Source organism: Myodes glareolus, chromosome 1, assembly GCF_982192425.1.
Source record: "Myodes glareolus chromosome 1, mMyoGla1.1, whole genome shotgun sequence".
NCBI lineage: Eukaryota > Metazoa > Chordata > Mammalia > Rodentia > Cricetidae > Myodes > Myodes glareolus.
The window spans coordinates 137,516,736-137,544,023 of NC_142026.1; the positions used below are offsets into that span (position 1 = coordinate 137,516,736).

Below are 27,288 nucleotides of genomic sequence, written 5' to 3' on the forward strand. Positions count from 1 at the left end.
CACTCTCTCCCCTACCCCCACCCCCAAGAAAAGAAAAAGAAAAAAAGAAACCCTTTAATAAGGCAGGAGTTCACTGGAAAGGAGCATGGGTGATAGCTCTGCTTGTGTTTAAGAGGATCTTGTAAAGCCAGCACAGCAGCGAGACTATCGCCAGCTGCGGCCACACAGGACGAAGGCCTAATATGATCCCTGATCATTTAGAGAATGTGTACAATGAAGATGGGATTGTCAAGACAGGTCTCAGGGAGTGGGGTGTGTGTGTGTGTGTGTGTGTGTGTGTGTGTGTGTGTGTGTATGTGTGTGTGTAGGGCATTGCGCCTGAGTCAGAGGCCAGGGGAACTAGGGCTACCTGGGTAAAGCTTGGTAAACTGGTAACTTGTACCTCTAAGCTGGTGAAAGTAGCTCCAATCAGCTTAAGCCTGATTTGTGAATCAAGGTAACTGGGAGTCAGTGTTAAAGGATTCAAGAGCTCCAAAAGTCACAAGGCCAAGCTCCTCTTCAGCTCTGCTTCCTGTCCCTGACTTCTTTGACAAACTTCTGTTATACTACCGGGATTCCCTGAAGCATCTTTGTCTTTAGCCGGGAATCTCACTCAAACAAGAGGCCCTGTTTTCTGTTCACAACTCTGGCCACACTTGCCACAGGTTTGATTTAACCTGCTTTTGGTGAGGCAGTAGCTACCCTTGATCCAGTTGGTGTGACCCACGGGTGTGTAGGGTGTGCATCCCTCCACCCACTGTGGACCGCCTGGTCAGTCTGGTGACTGTGGCACCAGGTCACCAAAATCATCCAGCAGATTTCCCAGAGAGGGGGTGGGGAACGAGCTCTTGTTACAGGAGGGTGAAGGATGGGGAGTGTGCTGAACACACAACTTTACCCCCCACATTCCACTTCAGCGTTGGCCCTCCCTCCAAGCTCAGAGTACATCCAGGGCCTGTATGTTGGTACAGATACAGAAAAACTTTATTTGGGCTGTGGAATCATGGCAAGTGAAAGTTCTGAAAGATGGCCTTTGTCCATGCTGTCATGGTGGGACCCATGTCTTCCATAAGGCTCCTTCCTAGTTGTCTGGAACCAGTCAGGCAATGATGGAGGAGAAAAGGGAGAGGATGTCTTCAGACCAGACCTGGAAGGGGCACAACTGCTTAGGCTCATATCCTGTTGACTGGAATTCATCACTTGGCCAGCCTGGCCTCTAGGGAGGTGTGAAATGGAGGCTTCGCACCCAGGAAGAAAGGGTAATAAAGATACCAAGTTACCACCGTTCTCCACCTCACGCATGCTGCTGCAGGATCCTAGCTGGGACTGCACTCCTGCGGTGACATTCCCGTAGAGCAACTCACAGTAGCTACCGTCTCATATCAGCATGGGGAGTGCACCCTTGCTGGAAGAGGGGGAAGCAGAGACAATACACTTACTTGCAAACCCGGAAACTGGAGCAGCCAGGATCTCACAGAGGATGGGCTGACGATGTGGAGTTGCTGCTGGGGACACTAAGAGAAGTTTATGGAGCTGTGGGAAGTTTCAGGCTTTGAAAGAGCCCTCCCAGTGGAAGCCACATGAAGATGCATCTCACGTCCTGCACACTGCCCCAGAGGAAGGTGTGTTTTAAAGCTGAGGTATAACCACAAGGCCAGGATCCAGAGGTCCTTTGCCATGGAGCCCATATGCATGAACTCTATCTAAGTAGTCGGAGAGGCAGCCATATACCACCACCAAGGGCATGCCTTGTCTTCCTGGCAGGTGTCCTTCTGTCATGTTCCAGAGGCAACTAGTTAGCTCAGGCCAGCAACTTAAGGAGCTTTCTCTGCATAACCTTCCTCTGCTTTTGTTCATTGGTGGAGCTAGGAGATTCTGCTTAGTGTCCCCCAAAGTCCCCAAACATAGGCCAGGCATGGTGGTGCATACCTTTAATCCCAAGCACCCAGGAGGCATAGGCAGGCAGATCTGTGTGACTTTGACCAGCCTGGTCTACACAGAAAGAGTTAGTTCCAGGACAGCCAGAGCTATAGAGAGAGACCCTAAATCACAGAAGCAAGCAAGCAAACAAACAAACAAAAAAACCCAGCATATTCCCATTAAGAGACAGAGTATTCCTCGGTGCTCACCCCTTCAGCATCCTGGGAATTTCTTGAAGGTACAGATTAGCACTTATTTTTAAATGGCCATGCTTCTCATTGTACTTGGCAAGGAGAGCCAGATTAAGGGCAATAACTAGATGTTAATAAGAATCATGTAGAAGTCACTATGTATTAAAGTGCGACGCGCATCCTGACCAGCAGGAATGAACGCCACTAAAACGAGAATTCCTTCCCTGGTCACGTCTTTATTCGGAGCATTTGATTGAGGAAAATTGGGGGAAGGGAAGATAGAGCCGGGACGAGAGAAAGCTTAGAGAGAGGAAGTTGAGCCCAGAGGCAGCTGCTTTTAAACGGTGGAGAGGCTTGAACGCTGTCCTGATTGGTTAATGCCATTCTGCTGGTCTGAGCATGTGCAAGCAAGGGTGCAGGCAAGGGTGCTCAACCCCACGTGGCTAAGCCAGGTATGGACTTGTATACCTCCAAACTGCAGGACCACCTGTGCCTCCAGGTGGCTTCCTACATTAAAGAATCATCGTATGTACACAGAGGCAGAGGGCTTTTATTTCTATTTTAAGACAGGGTTGCATGTGTCCCAGGCTGCCCTTGACCTCTCTATGTAACCAAGAATGATCTTGAACTTCTGATTCTGCTCTGCCTCCCAATAGCTGAGATTTTAGGCCTGTGCTACCATGTCTGGTTATGTGGTTCTGGGCACTGTCTCTAACCCAATGGATGGATGTTACTGGCTTTCCTATTATGCAGTTGAGAAACATGAGGAGACCAGGCTGCTTGCCCAAGGTCCACATAAGGGACAGAGCCTTAGGTCATCTATCATTTTACCTCTCAGGGCCAACATAAGTCCAGTGACACTCTGTATAAGAATAGACAGACATCCAGGAGAGACTGGGAAAGAATACGGAGGGTCCTTCAATGAGGTTCCCCACAGGAGGAGTCTCTGAGGGGAGGGACCGTGTCTTGGTTACCTTCTGTGACTGTTGGGGTCTGGTGGTATCCCAGACTCTAAATTATTTCTCTGGACCAGCCCCCAACATAAACTATCTCTCTGGACCGGCTTGAAGGCGTGGGAATAAAGACACAACTCACATGGCTTTATCGGGATGGAGATTCTCAATGGTCCCTCATGAAGTCCTGAGTTCACATCATGAAATTTTCTCTCGTTTATTCTCCAAACAGTCTTTATATCAAAACTTAACTGAAGGTGAAATACATTAGCATTCTGTTTCCTAGGTAACCAGGTAAATGGCCTTTTGTCATGTCCACAACTACCTGTCTGCTGTGTACGCTAGCTGTCACATAGGGGCCTATGGCTTTACAGCCTGGATGCCACATCATATAGAAATATGGGCCTACGCCTGACAAAACACCATGACTAAAGAACTTATGACAGTGTTTGTTTGGGCTTACCATGCCAGAGGATTAGAGTCCATGATGGCAGAGTCCAAGTTGCAACAGGAGCAGGACACTGAGGGCTCATATATTAAACTGACAGCAGAAAGGAGAGAGAGAGAGAGAGAGGGCTGGAGAGATGGCTCAGCGGTTAAGAGCACTGACTGCTCTTCCAAAGGTCCTGAGTTCAATTCCCAGCAACCACATGGTGGCTCACACCCATCTGTAATGAGGTCTGGCGCCCTCTTCTGGCCTTCAGGCATACACACAGACAAAATATTGTATACATAATAAATAAATAAATATTTTTAAAAAAAAGAAAGGAGAGAGAGAGAGCGAGAGAGAGAGAGCTGGAAATGAAGTGAGTCTTCAAACTTTCCAAACTTACCTCCATTGACACATCTCCTTCAACAAGGCCACAACTCTTAAGCCTCCTCAAACAGCATCACCAACGGGCGACCAAGTATTGAAATGCCTGGTCCTACGGGAGATAGTTCTCAAACGACTATAGTTAGTAAGAACAATTTCCTAAGACATCGAACATGAGATATACTTCTTGAGACACATGGTGAGAAATGAAAAGTCAGGACATCCAAGAGAATGCCCAAGAGAGAAAGGACCATTTGAGGGGCAGGAGGATGGATGCCTGGGGGTTGAGCTCAGGTTCCCAAAGCGTAGACAAACACCAAGAACAGCGAAGGTGCCTGTAACCTGCACCTGTATTTAGCACTGGTCAGAATGTTTAAGAAAGACTGGGAGTGGTTGACCCTGGCCTCTGCTGAGATGTAAATGAGGGCAGCCTCCGGACCCTTCAGCAGCCTTGTGATTTCCCAGGGTTGGTAATGTCTAAAGCTCTGACCTTTCTTCACGGAAATACCTTTGTCCTTTGGCTAATTTGTGTTTGTTTTGGAGGCAGCAGGGATGAGGAGAGGTGGTGGAAGCTGAGCTCAGCTCTGCAGGCATCCTGAGGAGAGGAGTTCTGGTGCAGAACTGGAGAAGCAGTCAGAGAGCTGAAGTGGGATGCAGGGATGCAGGGATGCAGGGATGCAGGCGGAGGGGGCTGACCAGGTGGCAGCTGGCTGAGTGCACCCTGGACATGGTAGATGTTTGTAGTGGTCACAGGTAGTTTCTGGAGATCTACGCATGCTGGCATCCAGCAGAGCCTGGTTAGAGCAGGAGGGGGTCAAGATATGCAAATGCCCCGTGAGAGTTTGGGGAGTAATAGAACCCAGAGTGCTGAAAAGACCCAATATGTGTCATTGCCCAGGGTGAGCATGAACCCTGGAGTGGTTTGAACTATGGGGTCTTGGCTCTTGGATACTACGGCCCAGGTGGAATACGCTATAAGTTTTAGTTAGCAGGAAAATCCAAGGCCTCTATTTTTTCCTTGCATTGCTTTTTGAGACAGGCTGACCTTGAACTCTAGCTAGTCCTACCTCTGCCTACCAGTGCTGGGATCACAGGAGTTGGCCACCACACCATTTCCATTTGACTCTTGAGGGAAAAGACACAGTGCTCCATCTTGTAAAAAATTATTTATTATTGTTAATGTTTTAGTTTTTCTGAAGTTGACTAGTAATGCACTTCCATTACAATTAAGAACAGATGACAGATCCAAGGACTCTTTCATAACATTATGCAGAGGTCAGGATTTCTTTTTCTTCTTCAATGACATAGATATTGCAAATGATTTCAAACAAGCACCCAGTCTGGCAGGTCTATAGGGCTGCCCAGAACGTAAACATGGAGCTTCACACCGAGCTTGGTCGTGGCTGAGAAGTGGCCTCTTGATGTTTGGATCTTTGAAAAAAAAAAAAAAAAACAAACAGACCCAAACGGCATGGAGTGGCTTGTAGTTTTGTTTCTTAGCAAAGGAGGTGGGATTTGCCTGTGTGTGCTGTGATTGCCATTAATGAATAAAGAAACTGCTTTGGACCTATCGGAGGGCAGAACTTAGCTGGGGGGGGGGAACTAAGCTGAATGCTGGGAAGAAGAAGGGCGGAGCCAGAGAGAAGCCATGGAGCTGCCGCTGGAGACAGACGTGCTGAAACTTTGCTGGTAGCCACGCCCTTGTGGTGATGCATAGATTAATGGAGATAGGTTAAATTAAGATGTAAGAGTTAGCCAATAAGAAGCTAGAGCTAATGGGCCAAGCAGTAATTTAAATAATACAGTTTCTGTGTGGTTATTTTGGTTCTGGGTGGCCAGGATGAACAAGTGGCCCCCTCCTTGCTACACTAGCAGAGGAGATGGGGGTGTGCTTTGCCTGTTTCAGCTCTTTCCTGGCTGCTTTTCCCTTCCTATGTGATTCCCTTTGCCATAATGACATCCTGACAATGACATAATGACATAATTTACAATGAATGTTGTAAAGGCCATGTTTAGACCACAGAATCCAATGCCAAATGGACAGTAAATAATAATCAAATTCAAGCAAAGTATTTCTAAAAAGTTACCTTCAGGAAGTTCAATTGACAGGCAGCTGTAACAAGGTTTTGGTGGTACATCTTACAGTGCTGGGATGCATACATGGCAAGAGATCCCATCTTGTTAAACCAGCAAGTTTCCTGGTTAGAGTGGATCACACTCTGATAGCCTGTCCTGGGACCAACAGGGACCCCATGGTGACATAGAAAGGTGACACCTGGGGAAACCTTGAGGTTGAGAGCCACGCAAGCCCAAAAGGTGGGCTCAGAACTGAGAGCAGACAACTTGTAATATTATTGGAATTTTGCTGTGGGGAAATCTGGTATGAAAAGGACATTTTGTGTTGTGGTCTACAGTTTTGCCTTCACTTATTGCTGAAGTGCTGTACAAGGGTCACAGTAAGTAGAAATAGAGCTGCGGAGGAAAGGGCCGCACTTACAACAGACTGGGTGGTGTCCCAGGTGTCTTTCGGTAGCGTGGCCCTCCTGGTGAAGAAAACACAGATTCAAATGCAAATCTTGTTCAGCGGTAGGGCTACAGTGGGGCGTGTGGTTATTTAGGAAGCTGGGCTCCTAAGAGATCCAAGGCCTTGAGAGATCTTTTTTCCTTTTTCTTTTTAAGTACCTCGGTTTAATCGTGCAGACTTTCACTTTGAAATGATGCCTTGAAAAGCACTGGGGGCAAGCTTTGGCTTGAGGGGTAAATGCTTTTTGCAGGTCATGTGACCTAGGAGGTGGGTGGTAGTGATGGTGGCATGCAGCTGAGCAATGGAAGCTGTGGTGTCAGGCCGGGGGTCCACTGGTGATTGAAGGGCTGTTCAGAGGACATCTGAAGAAAGCACAGGGAGCCGTGTGCCACGTGTGAACGTCTCTGCAGAAGCCACCCACGACTACGTTCGTCTTCCCCTCTGTTCATCTAAGGTGTTTAAGTTCCTCACAGCAAGAGCTGTTTTCCTCTTGGTATTGGATTTCTTTTTTTTAAAAGTGGGCAGTGGCTTTTGCTGACCTCTTGTCTGGTGAGAAGGAAGCAGTCTTGCTGAGTGGGCAGGTGGGCTGTGGTACTCTCCTGCAGTAGGACTGTGGTACCCAGACATTGAGACCGGAAACTCTGGACTGGCTCAAGACATCGGGCAGCTGGCTCCCATCTCTTCTCTACTGGGGACTAAACACCACGCGTGCACACTAGGGAAGCACTTTGCCACTGAGTTACATTTTTGGTCGTCAGTTGTCTTTTCACCTGTAGCTTTGGAGCCTGTCCTGGAACTGGCTCTTGTAGACCAGGCTGGCCTCAAACTCACAGAGATCTGCCTGTCTCTGCCTCCCGAGTGCTGGGGTTAAAGGCATGCGCCACCACCTTTTTAAAGGCGTCTTTTCACCTTTTTAAAGATCAAGATGGGATCAAAATTACCCAGCTGGCCTTAAACTCACTCTTGGTCCTTGTGTCAGCTTCCCAATCAGCTGGAACCACAAGCCTGGACCAGCATGCCCAGTGGCTCTCTTTCACCTCTGAGTCCTGTCACCAGGCCTGTGGGGCAGTGTTGGAGCACCCCAGTGGCATTTACACTGTGCTGTGGTGAGTCCCAGCACAGCCTGGAGGATGACGGTTGTCCACTTACCTCCTGAGCACTCTAGAAGAGGTGACCTTCGACACCCCTCAAGGAACTGGTCAGTTGCTTCTGGGGCAGTGATGGGCATGCAGAAGCCTCTGCCTGGCTCCTGCAAGTGGTTTCTCCCATCCAGGAGTGGAGAGTGAAGAACCGTGCCCAGCTTCTGAGAAGCTGTTGCTTCGGACAGCACAGCTGGCTGGGGTCCAAGCTCCTTCCTGCCAGGCTGTGGTCCTTTTACCTCCTGCCATCAGCAGTAGGAAGTGGCTTATGCAATTGGAAGCCACAGAAAAATGATGACCACGCATTTTGAGCTGTGTGAAAAGCAATTTCTACATATGTAAGAGATATTTACAAATATTCCAAAGCACACGTACGCTGAGCAGTATGAGCTAATGCAGGTTCACGTCCCCCTTGATTTATAAAATGGTAATAATTATTGAAAACTTACAGTGTGTGGTAGTTAATCTTGTTACCTTGATGGGACTTAGAGCATCCTAGAGGATGCACGTCTGTGTCTCTCAGTGAGAGAATTTCTATATTGAGATAATGGAAGTGGAAAGACCCAACAAATGTGGGCTGGGGCTCTCACACCAGATGAATAGAACGGAGACAGGCGGCTGAACCCTGGCAGTCTCTCTCTGCTTCCTGACCATGGATGCACTGGGACTGGCGGCCCCACCCCACTGCAGCTGTGACTGCCTTCCAGTAACCTGTAAACTCTGAGCTGAAAGAAATCCTTTACATTGTTTTTTGTTGTGCATTTTAGGGAAAGCTAACTAACACATTGTACCCCAGGCATTTTGGTAGTTTTTTGGGGCCCATGTACTCATGAAACCCTGATGTATTTATGCTGCCACTTTTCACACATCAGTTTGGGATCTGAACCTGGGCCCTCCCCTGCCGCATCTTTGGACCCTTGAGCTGGATGACACATTTGCTCCTGGGGAAGAAGATTTCAGGACTTTGCCTTATGGATCAAGACTGAAAGATGGCGACACACCCACATCACCTGGGGCAAGTCGTACTAAGACTTGGCAAATGGAGATGTTGTGGGCTGCAGGGTTGTCACCCAGTGCAGAGGGAGGTACAGGCTAGAATTGTTCAGACATGGAAGTCCTCCTTACCTCTGTGTGCTCATCCTGAGTGGCTGTGACTTGGCCACTGTCACTGAGACTCTCACTGTCTCAGACTTAGTGTCTGTACCCTGCCCCTAGTTGGAGAAGTGTCAGAGACTGGCTGGGGCCTACACTCTTCACGAAGCTAGGCACAGGCCCAGCTGGAGTGTTGAAACCTGGTCAGCTGAGGGAGAAGAGAAAGTTAAGTCTGGCCATTGGGCCACAGAGGTCAGGAACCTGGCACAGAGAAATGTCTGCAGTCACTGCCTAGCAGTGTCCCAGCCGCTCAGAGGGGAACTAGAGGCTGTGGCTTTTTGCTGGCGCATCAGTTGATGACAGTTACAAGGCTGTCTTCAGACTCCTTGATCCTTCTTCTCTTTCCTGATTTCACAATTGAGTAGTTTCTTTCCCTAGTTCCCACCCTGCAGTCATCCTATTCCCCAGACAGCTGTATCTGGACACAGAACCCAACGGCACGGGTGCCACCCATCCTACTGTCTGCCACAGTGTGAGCTTGCAGCTTCTCACTGCTCCTTAATTCCTGACACACACTATAAATATAGGGCACACACTGCGGAACTGTTAGACAAAAAGTGTTACTCATTTTAAAATACCACATTTTATTTCCATGTAAAAACAATGCTACCCATGGCTGTTCAAAAAAAAAGTGTAATTAGCGATAATTATTCAAGTTGGTGGCCCTTAAAGTCTATTTTTATAATGGTACATACTTGATGACTGGCCTGGACAGAATGATTTGGGAACAGTAGATGCTGGCACCATTAGTGTAGCTCAGCAGGGGGATGAGGGCCACTAAGGCAGGGCTGCAGGCTGCTCAACACATACACTTTGGTGGTTAATGAGAATGTGAAGTCTAGCAATGACCATTTCTGCAAGTATTAACCTGGGAGACACACCTCTCATCCCAGCAACTGGGAGAGAGGGACAGGAGAATTGCCAGTGTGTGGCCTCTCTGGAAGACCAAGGCTGAGCTAAGAAAACTGTCTTTAAAAGGGGGATTGGATGAGAAGACAGTGTGGTAAAAGAGTATGCCCTGCAAACCACATGACCTGAGTTGATCCCTGGTCCAGATTTAAAATCATAAAAACAGTTGGATAGTGTAGCTTGCATCTGTAATCTCAGTACTTCTGCCAAGCTTGTGTGCTATTCTGGAGAACTAGTGCAGGGGAATGAGGGAGACCTTGCCTCTACAAGGTAGATGATGAGACTCCCAAAGCTACCCTCTTTCCTCCACATGTGGTACATGAGTGCACAACCCTTCCTCGCCCAATAAAAAATGATTGGGGGTCCAGTTCATTGGTAGAACAATTGATCCTCAGCTATGAAAATCCTGCAAAAACTGAACACATGGAGCCAACTCGCAGACCTCCTATTTCCCTGTAGCGAAGGCAGAAGAACCTTTGGGACTCCCAGAAGCTGCTCCCCCACCACCTTAATTTCAAGTTTATCTACACAGTCTTATTCTTTTTCTTTTGTTTACTCAGTGTAGCTGTTGGAAATGGGCTACCTGTGAGGAAAACAAGAGAACAGGAGGAGCAAAGTGCAGTTCCCTTCCTGGTTCCCCTGTAGTAAGTCTCCTCAGGAAGGGTCTTAGAGTTCCACCTGCTACCAGGTTATACTGCAGAGTTACAATGTGTTGAGTAGGAAATTTGTTTTTAGAAAATGTGAGAATATAAGGCTTCCAGCTTTATGTATTACACATCTACAGGAAATGAAAAGTCAAATATTTTTAAAAAGATTTTGGAGTACAAAATTGGACACCTAGAGATTTTTGTTTTGCAGTGCTGGGGATGGGACCCAGGACTTCCTGCCCAGTAGGTAAGGTGCTCACTCTACTGCTGAGTTCTGGCCTTAGCCCAACAGCTGAAGGCTTTAAATGCATCTCTTCTGGCATCTGGTGACAGGGCCACCCTATAGACCAAACAATAGGAATCTGCTCTTCTTAGTGAAGACTATCCAGAACCTGAAACTTCTGGAACTTTGAAGTTCTTCAGTGTTCCTCCAGTCCAACCTTCAGATATAGTTATCCGCTCACGCTTTGTTGGAAAAGAACCCTAAGGATGTTATGCACAGACAGAGCGAAGCAGCTAAAGATTTATCAGAATTTCATATGTATATACAAAGTATCTTGATCCTACCCACCCCATTCCACTCTTTACTGACTCCCTGAATATGTCCTCTCTCTTTTATGACTCCCCCTCTCTTTATAAAATAATGCATCAAATCCAATCAACCCTGCTGCATTCTCACGCGTGTGCAGCTCTCTAGCGCAGCACAGGCTACTAAACTCAGCTCTCTTCTCCCCAGCAGCCATGAGAAGATTCCTTTTCTTTGTACAACACCAGCACTATTAGCTATGAGAGCTTTAATGCGTGGAAGGTCTCACATGCTGATCAGGTAAAATACCGAGAAAAAAGAGACTATAGCTCCTGAGCATCTGGATTTAACGTATGGAAGGGCCAGCTGCCTGTCCAGTCACTCCCTTTGAAGGTCTGATGAGAATCACAGGTCCAGGATTTACGGACCGTGGGACCAACCAGTCATACCACTCTCTGAACCTCACTGTCTTCAACTGTAAAATGGAGGCAATTATCAACTCAGAGCTGCAGTGTACTGAAGTAAACAAAGTGCCTGACACCCCAGAGGACCCCTTTTGGTCTCTCACTGACCTTCTGGGAACTTATGCCACACAATTACCAAAAAAATGCTTTTAGTTGTAGCAAGGGTAATACATTTGATCAAATGTCTGGGGATGACATGAGTAGTCAGAGCCTTTGCTTAGAAAATGTTTACCCACATTAGCTGTTTAAAATTAACACACTGTGAACCAAAAGGCATCTATCGAGCATGCTAAAATAACCACTGACTCATTCTGAGGGACCTAGATCCTGAAGAGAAAAAAAACATGGAATTAGCCCAATCCAGAGAAGCACTGCTGGAATTAATGTCATGAGTCAGTATGAAACTGATCAAAACAGAGTGCATCTGAAGCTCATTCTCGCGGTCCTATAATTAACAGTTATTTTTTACTTGGAGATCTGTTCAAACACGGAATGAAGGTCAGATTACATGACACAAGGGCCCGCATCCTGGCTCTCAGTGATTTTACCTCTACGGTTTCCTTTAGGGTCAAATGAGCAGAAACCTTACACGGGCAGTTAATATTTAACTGCTGGGCAGGGGTTGGAGCTGCATGCTGGTGCTCTATCTGGAAGGAAGATCTTGGTGGTCTAAAGGCTGCACAAATCATCCTACAGCCGCCAAGGGAGCAGAGCTCCCCACCTTACAGGATGCAAGCAAGCCTCATGAAAAGAAGGCATGCTGCTAGGGGACCCCTCCCCCTCAAACACCACCACCACCTCTCAAGGCTCCATCTACATTCTTACCTGACATCTGAAGTTGACCAGAGTCCCTAGATCGCTTTCAGTGCTTCCAGCAGTAACTGATAAACCACTTTACAATTAAAGAGGACACTAAAAAGTTCTGTAGAGTTAATTGTACAAACACACCTAGATTATCACATCCCGTTTTATGGAAATTGAAATTATATTTTTTAAAAAAGAATATTGGGACCAAGAGCCATCAAACATTAAATGTGAAGTATAAAATAAGTTTTAGTTCTTGTAAAAACGTCAGGGTGATAAAAGACAGATGTGCTTGGATACTCTAAATTTTTATTTTAAAGTCAAAAAATGCAGTAAGCTGGTAGAGCCAGTGTCGGGGTCTGGTGATAGCCCGGACTCTAAATTATTTCTCTAGACCCCAACATAAACTATCTCTCTGGACCGGCATGAAGGCGTGGGAATAAAGACACAACTCACATGGCTTTATCGGGAGGTTCTCAGTGGTCCCTCATGAAGTCCTGAGTTCACATCCTGAAGAATTCCTCTCATTTATTCTCCAGTCTTTATACCAAAACTTAACTGAGGGTGAAATACATTAGCATTCTGTCTCCTAGGTAACCAGGTGAATGACCTTTTGTCATGTCCACAACTACCTGTCTGCTCTGTATGCTAGCTGTCATGTAGGCTTGAATCAGCATCTCCACAAGGCATCCTCCATATTACAAAGGAAGGAGCAAAACATCCTGACCTTTTGCTAGGTTTTGCTAGGTTAGGGACAGCCTGCCTGGCAGGATATGTGACCCATCTCAGGTGTGGCCTATGACTTGATGGCTTGGCTGCCATGCCATATAGAAATATGGGCCTACAAGTCAATGAAGAGAACAGAAAGTGCATTTCCACTCCTGGCTAATCACATTGTTAGGATGAAGAGCCAATTTTAGTGTCAACAGAGTAGATGACATGCTTTTTCACTGAAATAAGCCATTACAAGGGTCTTCACATACCTGTGTATATGTATCCTGCTCATTTTGGCACTGTAGTAAGATACTTGTAATAACACAATGAAAGGATTTTAACAATAGCAATTGTTAAAATCATAAGCTTGAAAGGTACACATCCCAGCAAGCTCTGCGGTCTACACAGCATTCCTCATTTTGAGTGGTGAATATTATAATGAGCACACAATGTACAGAAGACAGAAAATGGAGGGTCCTATGGATGGACAGCTGGGGAAGGTCAGTGGCTCCAAAGACAGCATGTACGCTTCTTGTACAGTCAATAAAGTGCTTCGAGGCAGCCAATCACGTCATCTCTCAGATATGGCTGCTCATGCCTCCGGACATGTTGGGTGAGCACTGAAAGAAGCTAGGTGAGAATTTGGACCTCAAGCATGCAAGGAGCACTGACACTCCTCTCTGGAAGTGCTCGGCATGGATACCTACAGATATAAAGGCTGTTGTGGGGGTCAGGAATTCTAAGAATTAAGTCTTTGATGGAAAACAAACTGACCCACAGATCTGATGGGGCATGTGAGAAAGAACTGAAAATGTAACAAGTAGTAGTGGTGGCAGGAGAGCTGGCGTGGGAAAGCTTTCCAGTGGGACACCTAGCTCAGAGCCCTAGAGACGCCAAGCAGCTGCAGGTCAAGGTGGATTCTGGGGAGACTAGAGTCCATGCAGTGAGGCTGGCCAGCAGCAGGTAGGGGAGCAGGTCATGGGGGACAGAGCCACATGCACTTGAAGTCTCTACTCTGTTTCCAACCAGGGGCCCATCAGGGGTTACTCCACAGGGAATGGAGACGCCCCACAGTTGTTTTGTTTCAACTACATTATAAAACTGGTTGAACCCATGGGTCAAAAATGATGGCACCCTGTCATGGGTTCAACGGACTGGACCAGGTCCGTAAAAAGGGGGAACAGCATTCTGGTTGGCCTGCACAGCAGACAGACTCATTGGCTGTAGTGCTGTGTAAATATTTAGTTTACCTCTTCCTCTTCGGGATTTCCTCTTCTGTAAAAATGGGATGCCAGCATTACCTAAGACATAGGACCGCTCTGATTGACTGAACTACAGCAGTTAGCGCAGGGCCCAGGAAGCTAAACAAACCAACTTGGAAAGGGGACTTCATCTTGTACAGTAGAGAATATTCAGCAACAAAATATTTTTAAGTAATATGTAAGTTACAAACTTCTCAATTTTCTAGGTTCTTGAAGAAACATATTTAGAAAAAGTAGAAGTTGCTTTTTGATCAAATTGCCATTTCATGCCTTTACATAAGTTGTTTAAAGAAATAAAGTGAATAGTCTATAGCACTAAGAACTATTGTAGCTATTGTTGGAAAATTCAATTAAAAATAGAAAAATTCAAAATAATTGATTTATGTGTTTTTAACTTTATCTATCAAGGCAACTTCATTTGCTCTATCAAAGTAATTTAATTAAAAACAAAAACCAAACTCAAACCATGGTCTTTAAATGAAATTGTCAGAAGCTACTGGCCATGAAAGACTATTTAAGATTGCTTTAAATATATTTGGTATCACACAATCTCAGCAATGCTCTTTAGAATTTGTGTAAAGCAAAGCTAAAAAAACAACCACCACCTCCCTACTTACGTTCACATTTAAAATATAGTGACATGATTCACAGAAAATCACAGTCAGGGACAACTCTGAAAACGGTTAATTTGATAATCTTGTCTACATTTTAATGGAGCACGTTATAAAGAACTTGCAACAAAACATGGATGATGCAGATTTAATGACTGACAGCTTCTATAAATCACAGGACCTCATTGCTGCAATTCACAAAATCGTTCCTCAAACAAATATCAACGGCAGAACTCCGTCATACTGCATAGAAAGCCTTTTTCTGGCGCACTGGTTCCCCCCTCCAGCCCCCCAGGTCGCAGAAATAGATGTTGACTACTTCTCCCCCAACCCCCGCACGTGTGCTCCTCACATCGGCTCCCCTCTTCTGCGGGCGGCTGAGGAGGCTGCGTCCCCGCTCTGCTCTGCCCCGAGGATAACGGGACCGCGAGGAACACAGCCCGCCCGTGGGTGCGCACGCGTGTCCCATCTCCAACACGGTCCGGGGCAGCCTCGCAGCACCCGGCGACGCGAGGCCCGTCACGCGTGGAGGGTCTGGCTCCCGGGAAAAACCTCCCTGGAGTCCCGCGGCGGGCGAGACTGCGGCGCGGGCGCCCACGCCAGCATCACGAGCGGGATTCGGACTCCACCGAGCCTGGTCCGACGGCCGGGTCCTCCCCTCCACACCACCCCTAGGCCCGCAAGGTGGGCACCGCGCCAGAACGGTTCCGCCCCGCTTCTCGGTCCGGAGGCCAGAACCGCCCCCCCACCCCCCACGCAGGCGCGCTCCGGGCCCGCCCCTCCCCCAACGGCGCGCTCTCCGCCCGACAGGGCGGAGCGACCCTCGGAAGGGGCGGGGCCACAGCCCTCGACGCGCGCACGCGCTTTCAGCCTCACGGCTACGTGTAGAGCCACGTGACGCCCACCCGAGAGTCCCCTAGTGAAGCAACAGGACGTTAAAAAAAAAAAAAAAAGCTTTTTTTTTGAGGGGTGGCGAGAAAGGTGGACGGAGAGGTTTAAAAAAAGACAAAAAGGAAAAATCCCCAAAGTATAGTAACGCGCGCAGCGGCGAGGCCGGGGCGGCGAGCGCAGCAGAGTCCCGCCGGAATTCCTCTCAGCCGACGCGCCCGACCGCGCCCGCCGCCTCAGCGACAGCGCGCCGACGAGCCAGCGCCGCCGCCCGTGCCCCCCTGAGCCGAGACCCCGGCCCCGCGCAGGCCGCCGCCGCCAGCGCGCATCCCCTCCGCAGCGGGCCGGTCCTCGTCCGTCCGTCCGTCCATCCTTCCGTCCATCCCACCCGAGCGGCCAGGGGCAGGGGCGGCGGCGGCGGGCGGGAGCGCGCCCAGCCCCGTAACGGCCGCCCTGCGCGGCCCCGCCCGCCGCCCGCCCCCGGCCCTGCCCGCGCCCCTCCCCCCGCCGCCGCCGGCAGCGCCGCCTGAACTGAGGCGAACTCCGCCGCCAAGTGAGTGAGGAGGAGGAGAGCCGCGGAGGAAGAGGAGGAGCGCAGTCGGAGCGCGGCGGCGGCGGCAGCAGCGGCGGCGGCGGCAGCGCGGAGCGCCGCGGCGGACAGCACCGCAGACTCGCGAGCCTCGGCGCAGGCGGCGCGACCGGCCGACGAGCGGCCCCTTCGGCTCCTCGCGGCGCAGCGGCCCCCCGCGCCGCGCTCGGCCCGAGACCCGCCTCCGCCGCCGGCCTCGCGAGGGAGCCGCGCCGGGCGGCCGAGGGAAGCGGCGGCGGCCGCGGCGCGTCGGGCCGGGCGAAAGTGCCTGCGGGGGGCGGGCGGGCGCGCGGAGCCGGCCGCCCCGGGGCTCGGCGCGGGAGCCGGAGCGGGAGCCGGCGCGGAGCGGGACGCCGCGTCCCGAGCGGCCGGCGGCCGGAGCTCGCCCCCGCCCCTCCCTCCTCTTCTCCGGCGGCGGCGGCGGCGGCGGGCGGAGTGAGCTGCGGAGCCTGGAATATGGTCGGGGAAATGGAAACGAAGGAGAAGCCGAAGCCCACCCCAGATTACTTGATGCAGCTGATGAACGACAAGAAGCTCATGAGCAGCCTACCCAACTTCTGCGGGATCTTCAACCACCTCGAGCGGCTGCTGGACGAAGGTGAGGCTCCCGACCCCGGGCGGACACGGCGGCCCGGGATGGCGGGGCGGCGGGAAGGTCAGGCGGGCGGGAGGGCGCACAAAGGCAACGCGGGCGGCTCGCGGCGGCCCGGGGCCCGGCCAGGCCCGAGGGCGGACCCGGGAGCGCGCGGGGCGGCGGAGCTGCGGCCGGCTCCCGACGGCGCGGCGGATAGGCGCCCCGCCATCCCGGCCGATCCGGCCCTGGCCACGCGAGTTCCCGAGCTCCGCCGCGCCTCGCCCGCGGAGCCCCCGGCCGAGTGGGCTCGTTTCGGGGGAGTTGTGTGGCCCGCCGCGGTACAGGAGTGGACTGAGAAATAACTGAAAAGTAGTGCTTATGTGGCCGAAGGCGAGGACAAAATGACAGAGCGGGGCACTTTTTGTTCTTTGTTTAGGGAAGCGAGAACTGTTTGGGAGTTTAACTTCACTTTTTTTTTTTTTTTTGATGGTGCTGGTGGGGGGGGGGGGAGAGGAGTACGAAATACCGCGATGACAGACCTGAACGGAATCCGAGTTCGGAAGAACTGGGGCGGAGGGTTTAGCTCCCGGCGTATCCGCTGCCTGCGTTTGTAGGGCGGGGAGCTGGAAGTTTGGAAGGACGAGAATAAAATAGAGCAAAAGTTTGCTGATGCCGAGCTGGGAGCGCTGTGGGGAGCCAAGAATGACTAGAAGATGAATGCTGGTCTGCCCCGGAATTCCTTTAAGAACTTCTCACTGCAGCGACCTGGAGTGTTGGTCTCCAGTAGCCCTGGAAGTTTCCGTGGACTCTCGGGGCGGGGTGCGGGGGAATGGGACCAACAAGTCCATTTGGAAAATCGAGGAGCGGGGAGTTCCTTTGTTTTTTTAAACCCTCCGGGAGGGAGGACTGTCTAGAGAAAGCTGGAAACTGCTGTTGTGCAGATAACAATGGATTTTAGGGTCTTGAGAAGAATCTCGAAAATTTTCAAATGCAGCTGGAGAAATCACGCTTAAGGAACTGGTGTGTCAGGGAAGAACAAAAGAGTATGAACATCTGAGACCTAAAAGATGGTTGAAGATTCGTCCTCACAGCTTCTGTTGGGCGGGAGCCTTAGGCAAGACTTACCAGAAAAAACACTCGGGGATTCGTGTAAACGTGGGACAGTAACGCATCGAAAGGGGCATTTTCCACTGTTGGGTCCGCGTGTCTGTTCGGATGCCCCGGAGAAAACTTGAACTGCCCCTTTAAGGGGTTTAGCGTTTCCTATTTGTGCTGGCATTTGAAAGATTGTGGAGGCAGAAAACTTTCTGGAATGTCACAAAAAAAAAAAAAAAAAAAAAAGGCTGAAACTCTTAAATTGAGCATTTCCCAATGTGAGCGCTAAGGGGCGCCAGTTATTTTTTTTTAACCTTGGGCATGTTTGGAAAAAAATTTTGTAGCATGCTTATTAATCTGACCTATATTGAGTTCAGTGGAAACTTAAATTTTAGGTGACTTCACTTGTCTTTATCCATAAATACGACTACAGAGAAAACACCTAATACACGGGATTGGTTATTTTCGTGATATTAGTGTCCCATTTATCTTGAAAGAGTTTTTTAAAGTACAGTCTATGGGGAATCTCTTACACAACTAGACAGCATTTAAAATGAATTAAAATACATTCTTAAAATGCTCTGTATACTCAAGTGACATAGTGGAGATTATAAAAACTTTGGGTATACTATACAGAAAACTAGTAGTAGGAGTTTCTTCCGTTAGTTGTAAAAGACTGCTTATGTCGTCTTTCAGACTACTCAGAAATAACTGCCTTAGTTTGAGGTTGCCGTAAGTCTTCCAGCTGGAGGAATTTCAATTATGTCATTTCTGCTTAGGCTTGTTTCTTTCTCTCTGGTGAGAAATAGTAACCCTTTGAGTTTCAACTGTAGAAGAAAGCTAGTGTAACATTACAGTATTCAAAGTAATGCTTTCCTTCCCCTTTTCATATTTTCTTCGTCTCTCAACTCATTCTGTCTGTACTCAGTCTCTGCATCAGGCCAGAGTAAAGAGAGCTACAGTGCTGTAGGTAGTGTTTACAGTAGACAGCAGAACGAGTAGGAAGTGTGATTGTTTTCATTAGACCAGAACAAACGTTGCAGGAAAGGGGCTAGTCCTTAATGTGTTATAAGCATTTCCTGTACTTCTCAGCCTTATTATAAATTTAATTTGACATGAAAATACTGGTTTCTTAAGTGCACCATCATAAATAATTTTCTTGTTAGATGACTTAATTGTGAAAATTGGCAACTTGTGCTTTCCCCCCCTTGTGGCCTCCTCATTGTCCAAAACAAATTAATCATGACTTCTGTTTGTGGTTAGGGATTACACTCTCTTTTGTCTGTAATGCTTGACAGAAAAATTACTTTTAAATTTAGAGAAAACTAAGTTTCACTTTAAGGATTACACTGTTGAATGACATTAAGATAGTCTGCTCTCTGATAATTAGGAATTTTGAATGAGACTGTCTAGCGATTTTATTTGTAAAACACTTTTCAAACAGTGAGCTTTTGATATAGTTCCTGTTTGAGAATTTTCAGTCTTCTAGTGAGGAATGAAGGGTTCTGTTGTTTTCTGCTTGTTAAAACTTGAATGATACAAAAAGAGTGCTCTGATTGTTGCCAGCATAAAGTAGCCTGTGGTCCATAATTAGCCAGGTAGTCAGCCCTTGCCTTGTTGGCTCTTGATGCCGCTTGGTGAGTTTTGTCAGTCTTCCTTAGTATCTTCGTTCAGCAGAGATATTTTTTAAATTTGAAAATATATTTTAGGCCGAGTACGCTCTGAAATAAAAGATATAACTTGAGTTAATACTTCTAAGACGTAAAGAATCCTTCCCTTAAAGATTAGCCCAGGATTACAAATAAAACGTGGGTCTTAAACTGCTTTCTTTTCAGATTTTAACTAACTCCCCCCCATACTATCCCTAGAAAAGAACAATTACAAATTATTTTTAATAAAGATTTTTCTTTGTCATGGAAATGAAAATCTTAAAGTAGTTGAATCCAAAACATGTTTTTAAAATAAACATTTTATAATTTAGTGTTGAAAATGGGCAACATTGAATAATAGAAAAATACCAGTAGAGGAGACGAAAATGTGATACTTAAGCATCACATTTTATAGTTTTAATTCATTAGGCAGACTTAGGGATGAGAGAGAAGCTGCTTCTATGAGAATGAGAAGTATGGTTTGAGGGAAAAGGGCAGTTTGAGTCTATGGAATTTATTAGGAACTGTGAACAAGTATGTTAGATTTTGCATTAGTTTTCATTTTGGTTTGGAAATGTTTTCAATTTTCAGGTAATCCCTTTTTATAATCAAATTTCCCACTCTTTTAAAATGTGAGAATATTTTTAATTAAAATTGACTTTGCTAGTTACTTTCCATATTCATGTTTTTCTTTGAAGATGTGGCCATTGTTGCACATGTTACACCTTTTTTCGAATTTTAGTTTCCTTTTTTTTGGAGAAACTTGCTTGTTCATAAATGCTATGGCTTAAAACTTTACATGCTGTAGATATTGAGAGGAATTAGGTTATATAGTTCGTTAAATTTTTAGTTTTTTTCTAAAAAACACATCATGTTGACTGTAGGTGTTATTTATGACATACTTTACTTAAGGTGGGGTAATTAACCTGTTGTTTGGGAGCTAAGGCACTGCTTTGTAATCCACTAAGAGTTGTAGTAAGCTGGTGTTGGTCACCAGTTCTCTCCTGTATGCTCCTCAAGAGAGGTGAGAGCTCTTGTGGATACAGTGGGAAGGACGGACCATCCGCGTCTCCGACTTGGTTGCTTCCTATGCTTCCTATGCTTTCACACTGTTCTCAGGAACCTTGGCTGCTTCAGAGCAGAAGGGTGGCTGGGGCTTTAAGCTGTATCTGGTTTACATGGTTCATAATTAAGGTTGTACTATTAAAGGTACACACAGTTGAGTTTGTACTAGAAACTGTAAACTTTGGTATCCACGTTTCCCACTGTATGATTGTATCAATGCTTTTTTGAAATGAATATGAGGATATCAAGGTATAAATTTTCAATTTGATTGAGAGTGAATGTGTGCCATGTTAGGGACCTTGAGAGCTGTGTCCCAGATCTGCATTTGACCTTTTAGGTGGTTTCTGAACATTATGTGTCCTTGTTAATTGTGGCCCTGCCACTGTCCTGGAGTCAGAGTTTCACTAGTGTCCTATCAGATCAAGTGGTTTCTAGTATCCCAAAGGGAAATAAAGCCCTGTGACAGAATAAGACAAGTATAATAACTGTTACTGAGACCTTAATAAAATGGGGGGGGGCACTAAGAAGTCCCCTTTTCCAGCTAGTCTATTTAGATAGGTTTTTATTTTTCTTTTTGTTTTTTGTATTAAGGGATTAATTAGACCATTTGATTCTATGGACAGCTTTTTATAAACATAGTGGAACTGCACTTTTATTTGAGGAATTCAGTGTAGTGAATGTTTGTTTGGTGCAGTTGTAAGCAAAATTTCCCTCTGTCTGAAATGGAATGTGCTGTGACATTATTGGGTTTTGTTTGTCGTTATCAAAAGATAATGCACTGAGCAACTTTCTGCTCTTAGTATGTCATCTGTTGGGAATAGCTAAGAATCTATTTTAAGGTTGAGGGAGGGATGATAGGGAAATGGACCCATGTTAGGAGGTCATGATTAGAGCTCTGTGACAGTTTCTTACATGGCTGACTTGACCATTTTCTTTCCTCTTCTTTATTTGACTTTAAGACAAGAATAGGAATTTTCAGTGCAGGAATTTTTTTCCCTTGCAATGAGCTCTTTTAGGAAATTATATACCTTTATAAAAATTGACTTTGAAGCTTTAGGGGACTCATGGTACTTATTTGCTGTCTAAGTAAGATTGCTTACAGCATTATTTTCACTAAGTATAAAAGCAAAATATAAGCACTAAACTTATAAATCAGTATAGTTTGTTAGGTTATTGTGGCTGCATTAGGAAAAGGGTCCATAAACACACCATTTTCTCTCTGGTGCTACACCGTTGGAACTTAGATCTGATTTGATTTTGTGTGCCTTGTTAAAAGTGATTCACCTCTTGTGTCCAGTGAGAACTTGGAAACAGACATTCTAATGTTTGAATTTAAAAGCATATCACAACTTACTCCTTTTGATTTCTAGTTTCTTTTAAAATACTTTTAAACAAAATACATAAGTAAAATTTAATACTTTAAACACATAAAGCAATTTTGTAATAGTGATAGCTCATGCTTTTTTCCCCCCTCTTAAAAATCTCATCCACCCCTCCTTGTATTATCACTATTTGTGTTATTTTGAATAAAGTAAAATGTTGATTTTACTTTATTACTGTCAATGAGAGCAGGAATTAAAAGTATAAAATTCATTTGCTTAAGTAGGGTAAGTTTCTAGCCGTTCCTTATCCCAAAGCATAAATAAATAATTCACAAATAGAAAAATCTCGAATCAGTGCTTAATTTTTGAAAGTTTTGACATTTTTGGAATTACATAGGTAACTTTTTTAAAAGACAGTTACTCCTAAAGTCAATATATAGGCCTTGCATCATTACTGCCATTTTTATAAACAGAATTGTCAAGTTCAGGTTGTTTTGGATCCTCTTCAAAGGGAGTAAAGTGCCACAAACACACGAAAAGGCAATTAACTCCTCCAATTGGTTCTATATTGCAGTCATGATATAAAGAAAAGGCGTGCTTGAGAGTGTGTAAATCTGTATATCTTACAGGAAGACAGCAGGTGAGTGCTGGTGACCTTTGATGTAAGGCAGGAAACAGGTTTTGGAGGTAGTGACTAATTCGTTGGGTCAGGATCGAAAAGGGAGTCTTTGTTCTGCCTTAGTACGAAGCAAGTCATTATAGAGTCGGGCATGATCACCTTGGTCAGTAGTAAGTTATTTTTGAGCTAATTTTATGATTTAAGATACATAGGGCAAAATTAAGCAAAAATAATTACAGTCTTAAGAATATACTTAAGAAAATAAGAAATTTTGGGGACTAGAGAGATGATTCAGCAGTTGAGAACTGAAAATTCTTCCCAGAGAACCTGGGTTCAGTTCTCGCCACTTATACAATGACTCACAACCATCTGTAGGTCCAGGGGGATCTGATGCCCTCTTCTAGCCTCTCTGAGTACCAGACACTCAAGATACACAGTGCACAGTCAGATGTGCAGGCAAAATGCCCACACATAAAATAAGTAAAAATGGAAAAAAGCTGGAGGTTTAGAATTGAAATGTTTTATAAGGTTATACTGTTTCCCCAGTTTTAAAACTGTCTCATAAATAGTGTGGAAGGGAGTATAGGAATAATAGCAAGAAAGGCATTTCTGAGATGTGTTTTAGTGGAGAGAAAATTAGTGTTGTATCAAGTGATCATACTACTTCAGAACTGCTAGGGCCTGAGATCAGAAGGATGTAGATAACAGCAGCCTGGAGAGGGTGGGGACTTGTCCTTGCCATAAGCCAAGCTGTAGCTGTAGCAAGCTCAGGGTTCTTCATTCTGTAAGCTGATTTGTTTTATGATGTGCCATTCTTGTAAGTGTTCTGAGAAGAAAGTTGCAGCATATTTCCATGCATTGAAAAAGTGTTAGTGCTTCCAGTTGTGAACAGAAAGAAAACGGAAGTAATTTTTGCCAGTTCTGTCCCATATTGGACTTTAACAAATTACTGTCAATTTTGGAACTAGAATACGTAGTCTTCCTAAATAGCTGAAAATAATACCTTTTTTTTTTTGACAATTGAGATTCTAAAAGTTAGAAACTAACGATGTGCTTAGATAATTTAAATGTACTTGAATTTTTATGTAACCAAAGGATAGAGTCTCAGTTCTTAAAATAATGTTCTACAAATGAATTCTGTTTTCTACTAATTATTTACTACTGTTGCATTTTTATTAGTTATTTTTAGTAACTACTTAAAGGAAACAGTATTTCTGATTAAAAGATTTAATATAGAGTTTTAATATTAAGAATTTAAAGCCAGGAACATAAGTGTGCTTCAATTTTTGATCTGCATAAGGTTTGTTTGTTTGTTTGTTTGTTTTAAATCAGGGAGATAACTTGAGAATGACACTCTAGAACAGCAGATCTCAACCTTCCTAATGCTGTGACTCTTTGATACAGTTTCTCATGCTGTGGTGGTCCCCAGCCATAAGATTATTTCGTTACTACTTCATAAATATAATTTTGCTACTGTTATGGATCATAGTGTAAAATTTGATATGCATGATATCTGACCCCTGCGAAAGAGTCGTTTGACCTCAAAGGGGTCATGACCCACACTTTCCTAAAGGGAGATGATTGTGAGCTGGGAAGTAGGTGTGCTGTATTCTACATCTTATTCCCATACCAATATATGGAGGATAAGTAACTGTTCATTTTTAATTATATTTAGAAAAACGAAGTAGAAGACTCAGTTCTTTGTCAGTGGTGTTACAGTAATTTTATTACTTAGATTCTGTTATATGCTAAGAATTGAATCTAGAGCCTCATGCATGTTAGACACTCAGCAAATGCTGTGTCATTTGTCTTATTCTTATAAATGGAACTCCCTTTCTAAACATATATTCTGAGATAGGATATAATATGTGGAAGACTGCTTATACAAGACATTTCTGTCGGCATGATTAAATTTTATTTCAGAGTTTTTTTTACCCTCTCCCGAGACAGGGTTTCCCTGTAGCTTTGGAACTAACTCTGTAGACCATGCTGGTCTCAAACTCAGAGAGATCTGCCTGTCTCTGCTTCCTGAGTGCTGGGATTAAAGGCCTGCGCCAACACTGCCTGACTATTTCAGAGATCTTTAGGGGTGTGCTGAACTGTTGGACTTTTGGGTTGTATCATAGTGAACTTGTGTGTAAGATAAGAAAAACACACGGCATTATGAACATATGTAGAAACTTGGCTGCAAGTTGAGAAGTTAAACATTTGTGTATGGTTTACTGATTCCAATCCTTTTCTGCACGATGCTGGGAAACCTAGAGCCGCACAGTACATAAGCCCCTTCCTGCAAACTACAAAGGTAGTTTTCTCTTTAGACCAATGCTTTGTGTTTTATTCTGGCAGAACAGAATGAGAGAGTGAGTGCACGCGAGCACACACACGTGCATATGTAGATCTCAACCCAGTTTTGGTTACTGAAGAGAGAATTGAACTATTTTTTATCTCTAAGTGAAAGTTGAAAAGAATGAAGAAACTCTTGCTTTTGTTGACTCTTTGGAATTAATTGGCTTGGCTTGGTGAGATGTTTGTGAAAGTGATGCCATATATTAAATATGTGTTACCAAGCATAGTGAAGATTTTCTGAGAATCTTACTATAGCTGACATCAGTTCTACTGAACTATATTTTCAGTATTGAATAAAATGCAGTAGAAATACATTGGTATTACATTCTTAAATTTTGTATTTTTCAAAGTTAATATTTTCTAGTAGTGACACCACAGTAACAAAATAGATTAATGTGTAAACAATCAATATTTGGATTTTTGTAATTGCATCTAGGATGTTCTTTATACCTGCAGTGTGCCAAACCAAATCGTTGAATCTTGTTAAATTGCTTCACTTTACCTTCTATGTTCCTTTATGCTTTGTATCTTCAGTATGTTTAGTAATTAAATATTTATTTATAGTTTGGTATTTGTTTTATGTGTTTAAGATAGGGTCTTTGCTTTGTATATCAGACTAGCTTTGAACTCGTGTAGTGCCGAATTTTAGTAGTTCCTCAAATTTGTGATGATCCTCCTGCCTGAGGCTCTGAAATGGAGAATGCCATGGCACTTGGTTTAGGAAGTTAGACTTAAAGGATAAATTAGGTTGAAGTATAACATCTTTGGAATATATCAGAGGTGTTGCTGTGTTCTTTAAGTTGTATCACATGAGTAGAAACAGTAGTCAGTTTCACTATTAGTGAAACTCTGATGGTTTTTGTTTTGTTTTTGAGACAATGTTTCAATGGTACTCACCCTGTAGACCACTCTGGACTTGAGCTCAGAGATCCGCCTGCCTCTGCCTCCCAGGTAGTGTTGGCATTAATGGTGTGCCCTACCACCCAGCTAGATTGTTTTCTGAATCATGATTAGAGCGCAGTATAAGAGGTATAAGAGTCTGGGTGATCCGCCAGTAAAACAAAATGTTTTGTTTTTCTTTCTTTCTTAATTTTTTTTTTTTTGAGAGAAAACACACATTGCATTTCTGATACACAGTTGCATCATCCGGTTTCCCCAAAATGGTATGTCAGTCTTCTTTAGAGCTGCAAAGATTTAATCATGCATATAAAACACATTTTCTTTATCCATCCCTCTGTTGTGGGATGCCTCGGTTGGCTTCATAATTTAGGATTTGTCCATAGTGCTGCATGTGACACCAGTGTGCAGATGTCCCTGATTTGTGCTGCTTGAAGTCCTTTGGTGAACACCCAGGAGAGGCACTGCTGGGTCATATGGTAGGCCTAGTTAAAAACTAAGGTTTATTTCTGTTTTGATCATATTGTTACTCAGCTATAGGTATGATTTATGAACCATTCATGCTGTGGCCTTACAGGTTGCTAATATCCCTGAATTCATTTTATTAGAACTTCCACCATGATGCTTTCCTCATTCTAAGGAAAGCTATGTAGATTTATTATTTAGTTATATAGATTTGCTTGCTGCTCAGATGGTGACTTTTATACTCAGGATTATACATACAAGTTGTGGTTAGGGATAATCAGATTGGCTCTTTTATCTTATGGAATGTTTCTTGCTTTTTTGGACAATGTATTCTTCAACTACCCTGCATATGTTTTCTGCTTCATATATAAAATTAGCCTTTTCGCTAATATTCTTTGCAGTTCTGAATGTTGTTACAGACTTGCATTTTAAACGCTAACAGTATTTGTTATTGTTGGTGTTAGAAAATTTTTAGGCTATTTTTTGTGAATACAGCTAGGTAATATTTTATTCAGTTTGTGTTTGCATTTTTTTGATTGTTTCATGGCAGTTTTAGCTTTTTTTTTTTTTGCCCACACCAGAGTAATATTTTTTTAAATTTTATTTTATGTGTTTGGGTATCTCATCTTCATGTATATCTGTTTACAACATGTGTGCCTGATGCCCACAGAGGCCAGAAGAGGGTATTGGACCCCCTAGAACTAGAATTACAGTTTTAAGCCACTATACGGGAGGTAGAGCAGTCAGTGCTCTTAACCACTGAGCCATCTCTCCCGCCCCCAAATAAAATTCTTGATTGTGGCATAAGTGCTTACTTGATTCTTTTTACTGTGTAAAGTAGATACTCTCAAAATCAGAAGTCAGCAAACTGCTAAGTAAATTTAAATTTTCTTGTTTATTTTATACATTGCAAACTTTATGTATAACTAGTGATTCATATTTCTGGTTTGTTTTGCCTTATTTTATGTGTATTTTTTAGATTTTTACTAAATCTTGCTGTTGACCTTTTGATGCCTACATTTACTGTGCAAGTAAGATCTTTTATTGTATCATTTTTAGTAGCTTTTAACTCAAACCCATCAGAGATTAGGACAACAAATATCTTTTAAATGAAAAGTGTGTGTGTGCACCTTTTCACTTGTGCGTGCACGTGTGTGTGCACGAGAGAGA

General features: G+C 44.9%; 1 protein-coding gene and 1 long non-coding RNA gene across 8 annotated transcripts in view; one reads left to right on the forward strand and one right to left on the reverse strand.

The window, feature by feature from the left end:
• Positions 1-939: 939 nt before the first annotated feature.
• LOC125391517 (uncharacterized) lies at positions 940-7,524 on the reverse strand. Its single transcript, XR_015734664.1, has 5 exons — positions 6,540-7,524; positions 6,355-6,400; positions 3,877-3,969; positions 3,507-3,584; positions 940-1,384 (listed from the first exon to the last, which is right to left on the reverse strand). It is a non-coding gene; the product is annotated as an uncharacterized LOC125391517 (long non-coding RNA).
• Positions 7,525-16,172: 8,648 nt separating this feature from the next.
• The window catches only part of Qki (QKI, KH domain containing RNA binding), a 113,160-nt gene continuing 102,044 nt past the window's right edge, over positions 16,173-27,288 (forward strand). For 2 of the 7 annotated variants that reach the window (XM_085687439.2, XM_085687444.2), the window contains exon 1: positions 16,173-16,684. In XM_085687439.2, the coding sequence (XP_085543565.1) occupies positions 16,543-16,684 (142 nt within the window). In that variant the 5' untranslated portion in view covers positions 16,173-16,542. The remainder of the gene's footprint in view (positions 16,685-27,288) is intronic. The other 5 variants (XM_085687442.2, XM_085687448.2, XM_085687446.2 and 2 more) reach the window with 4 other exon arrangements.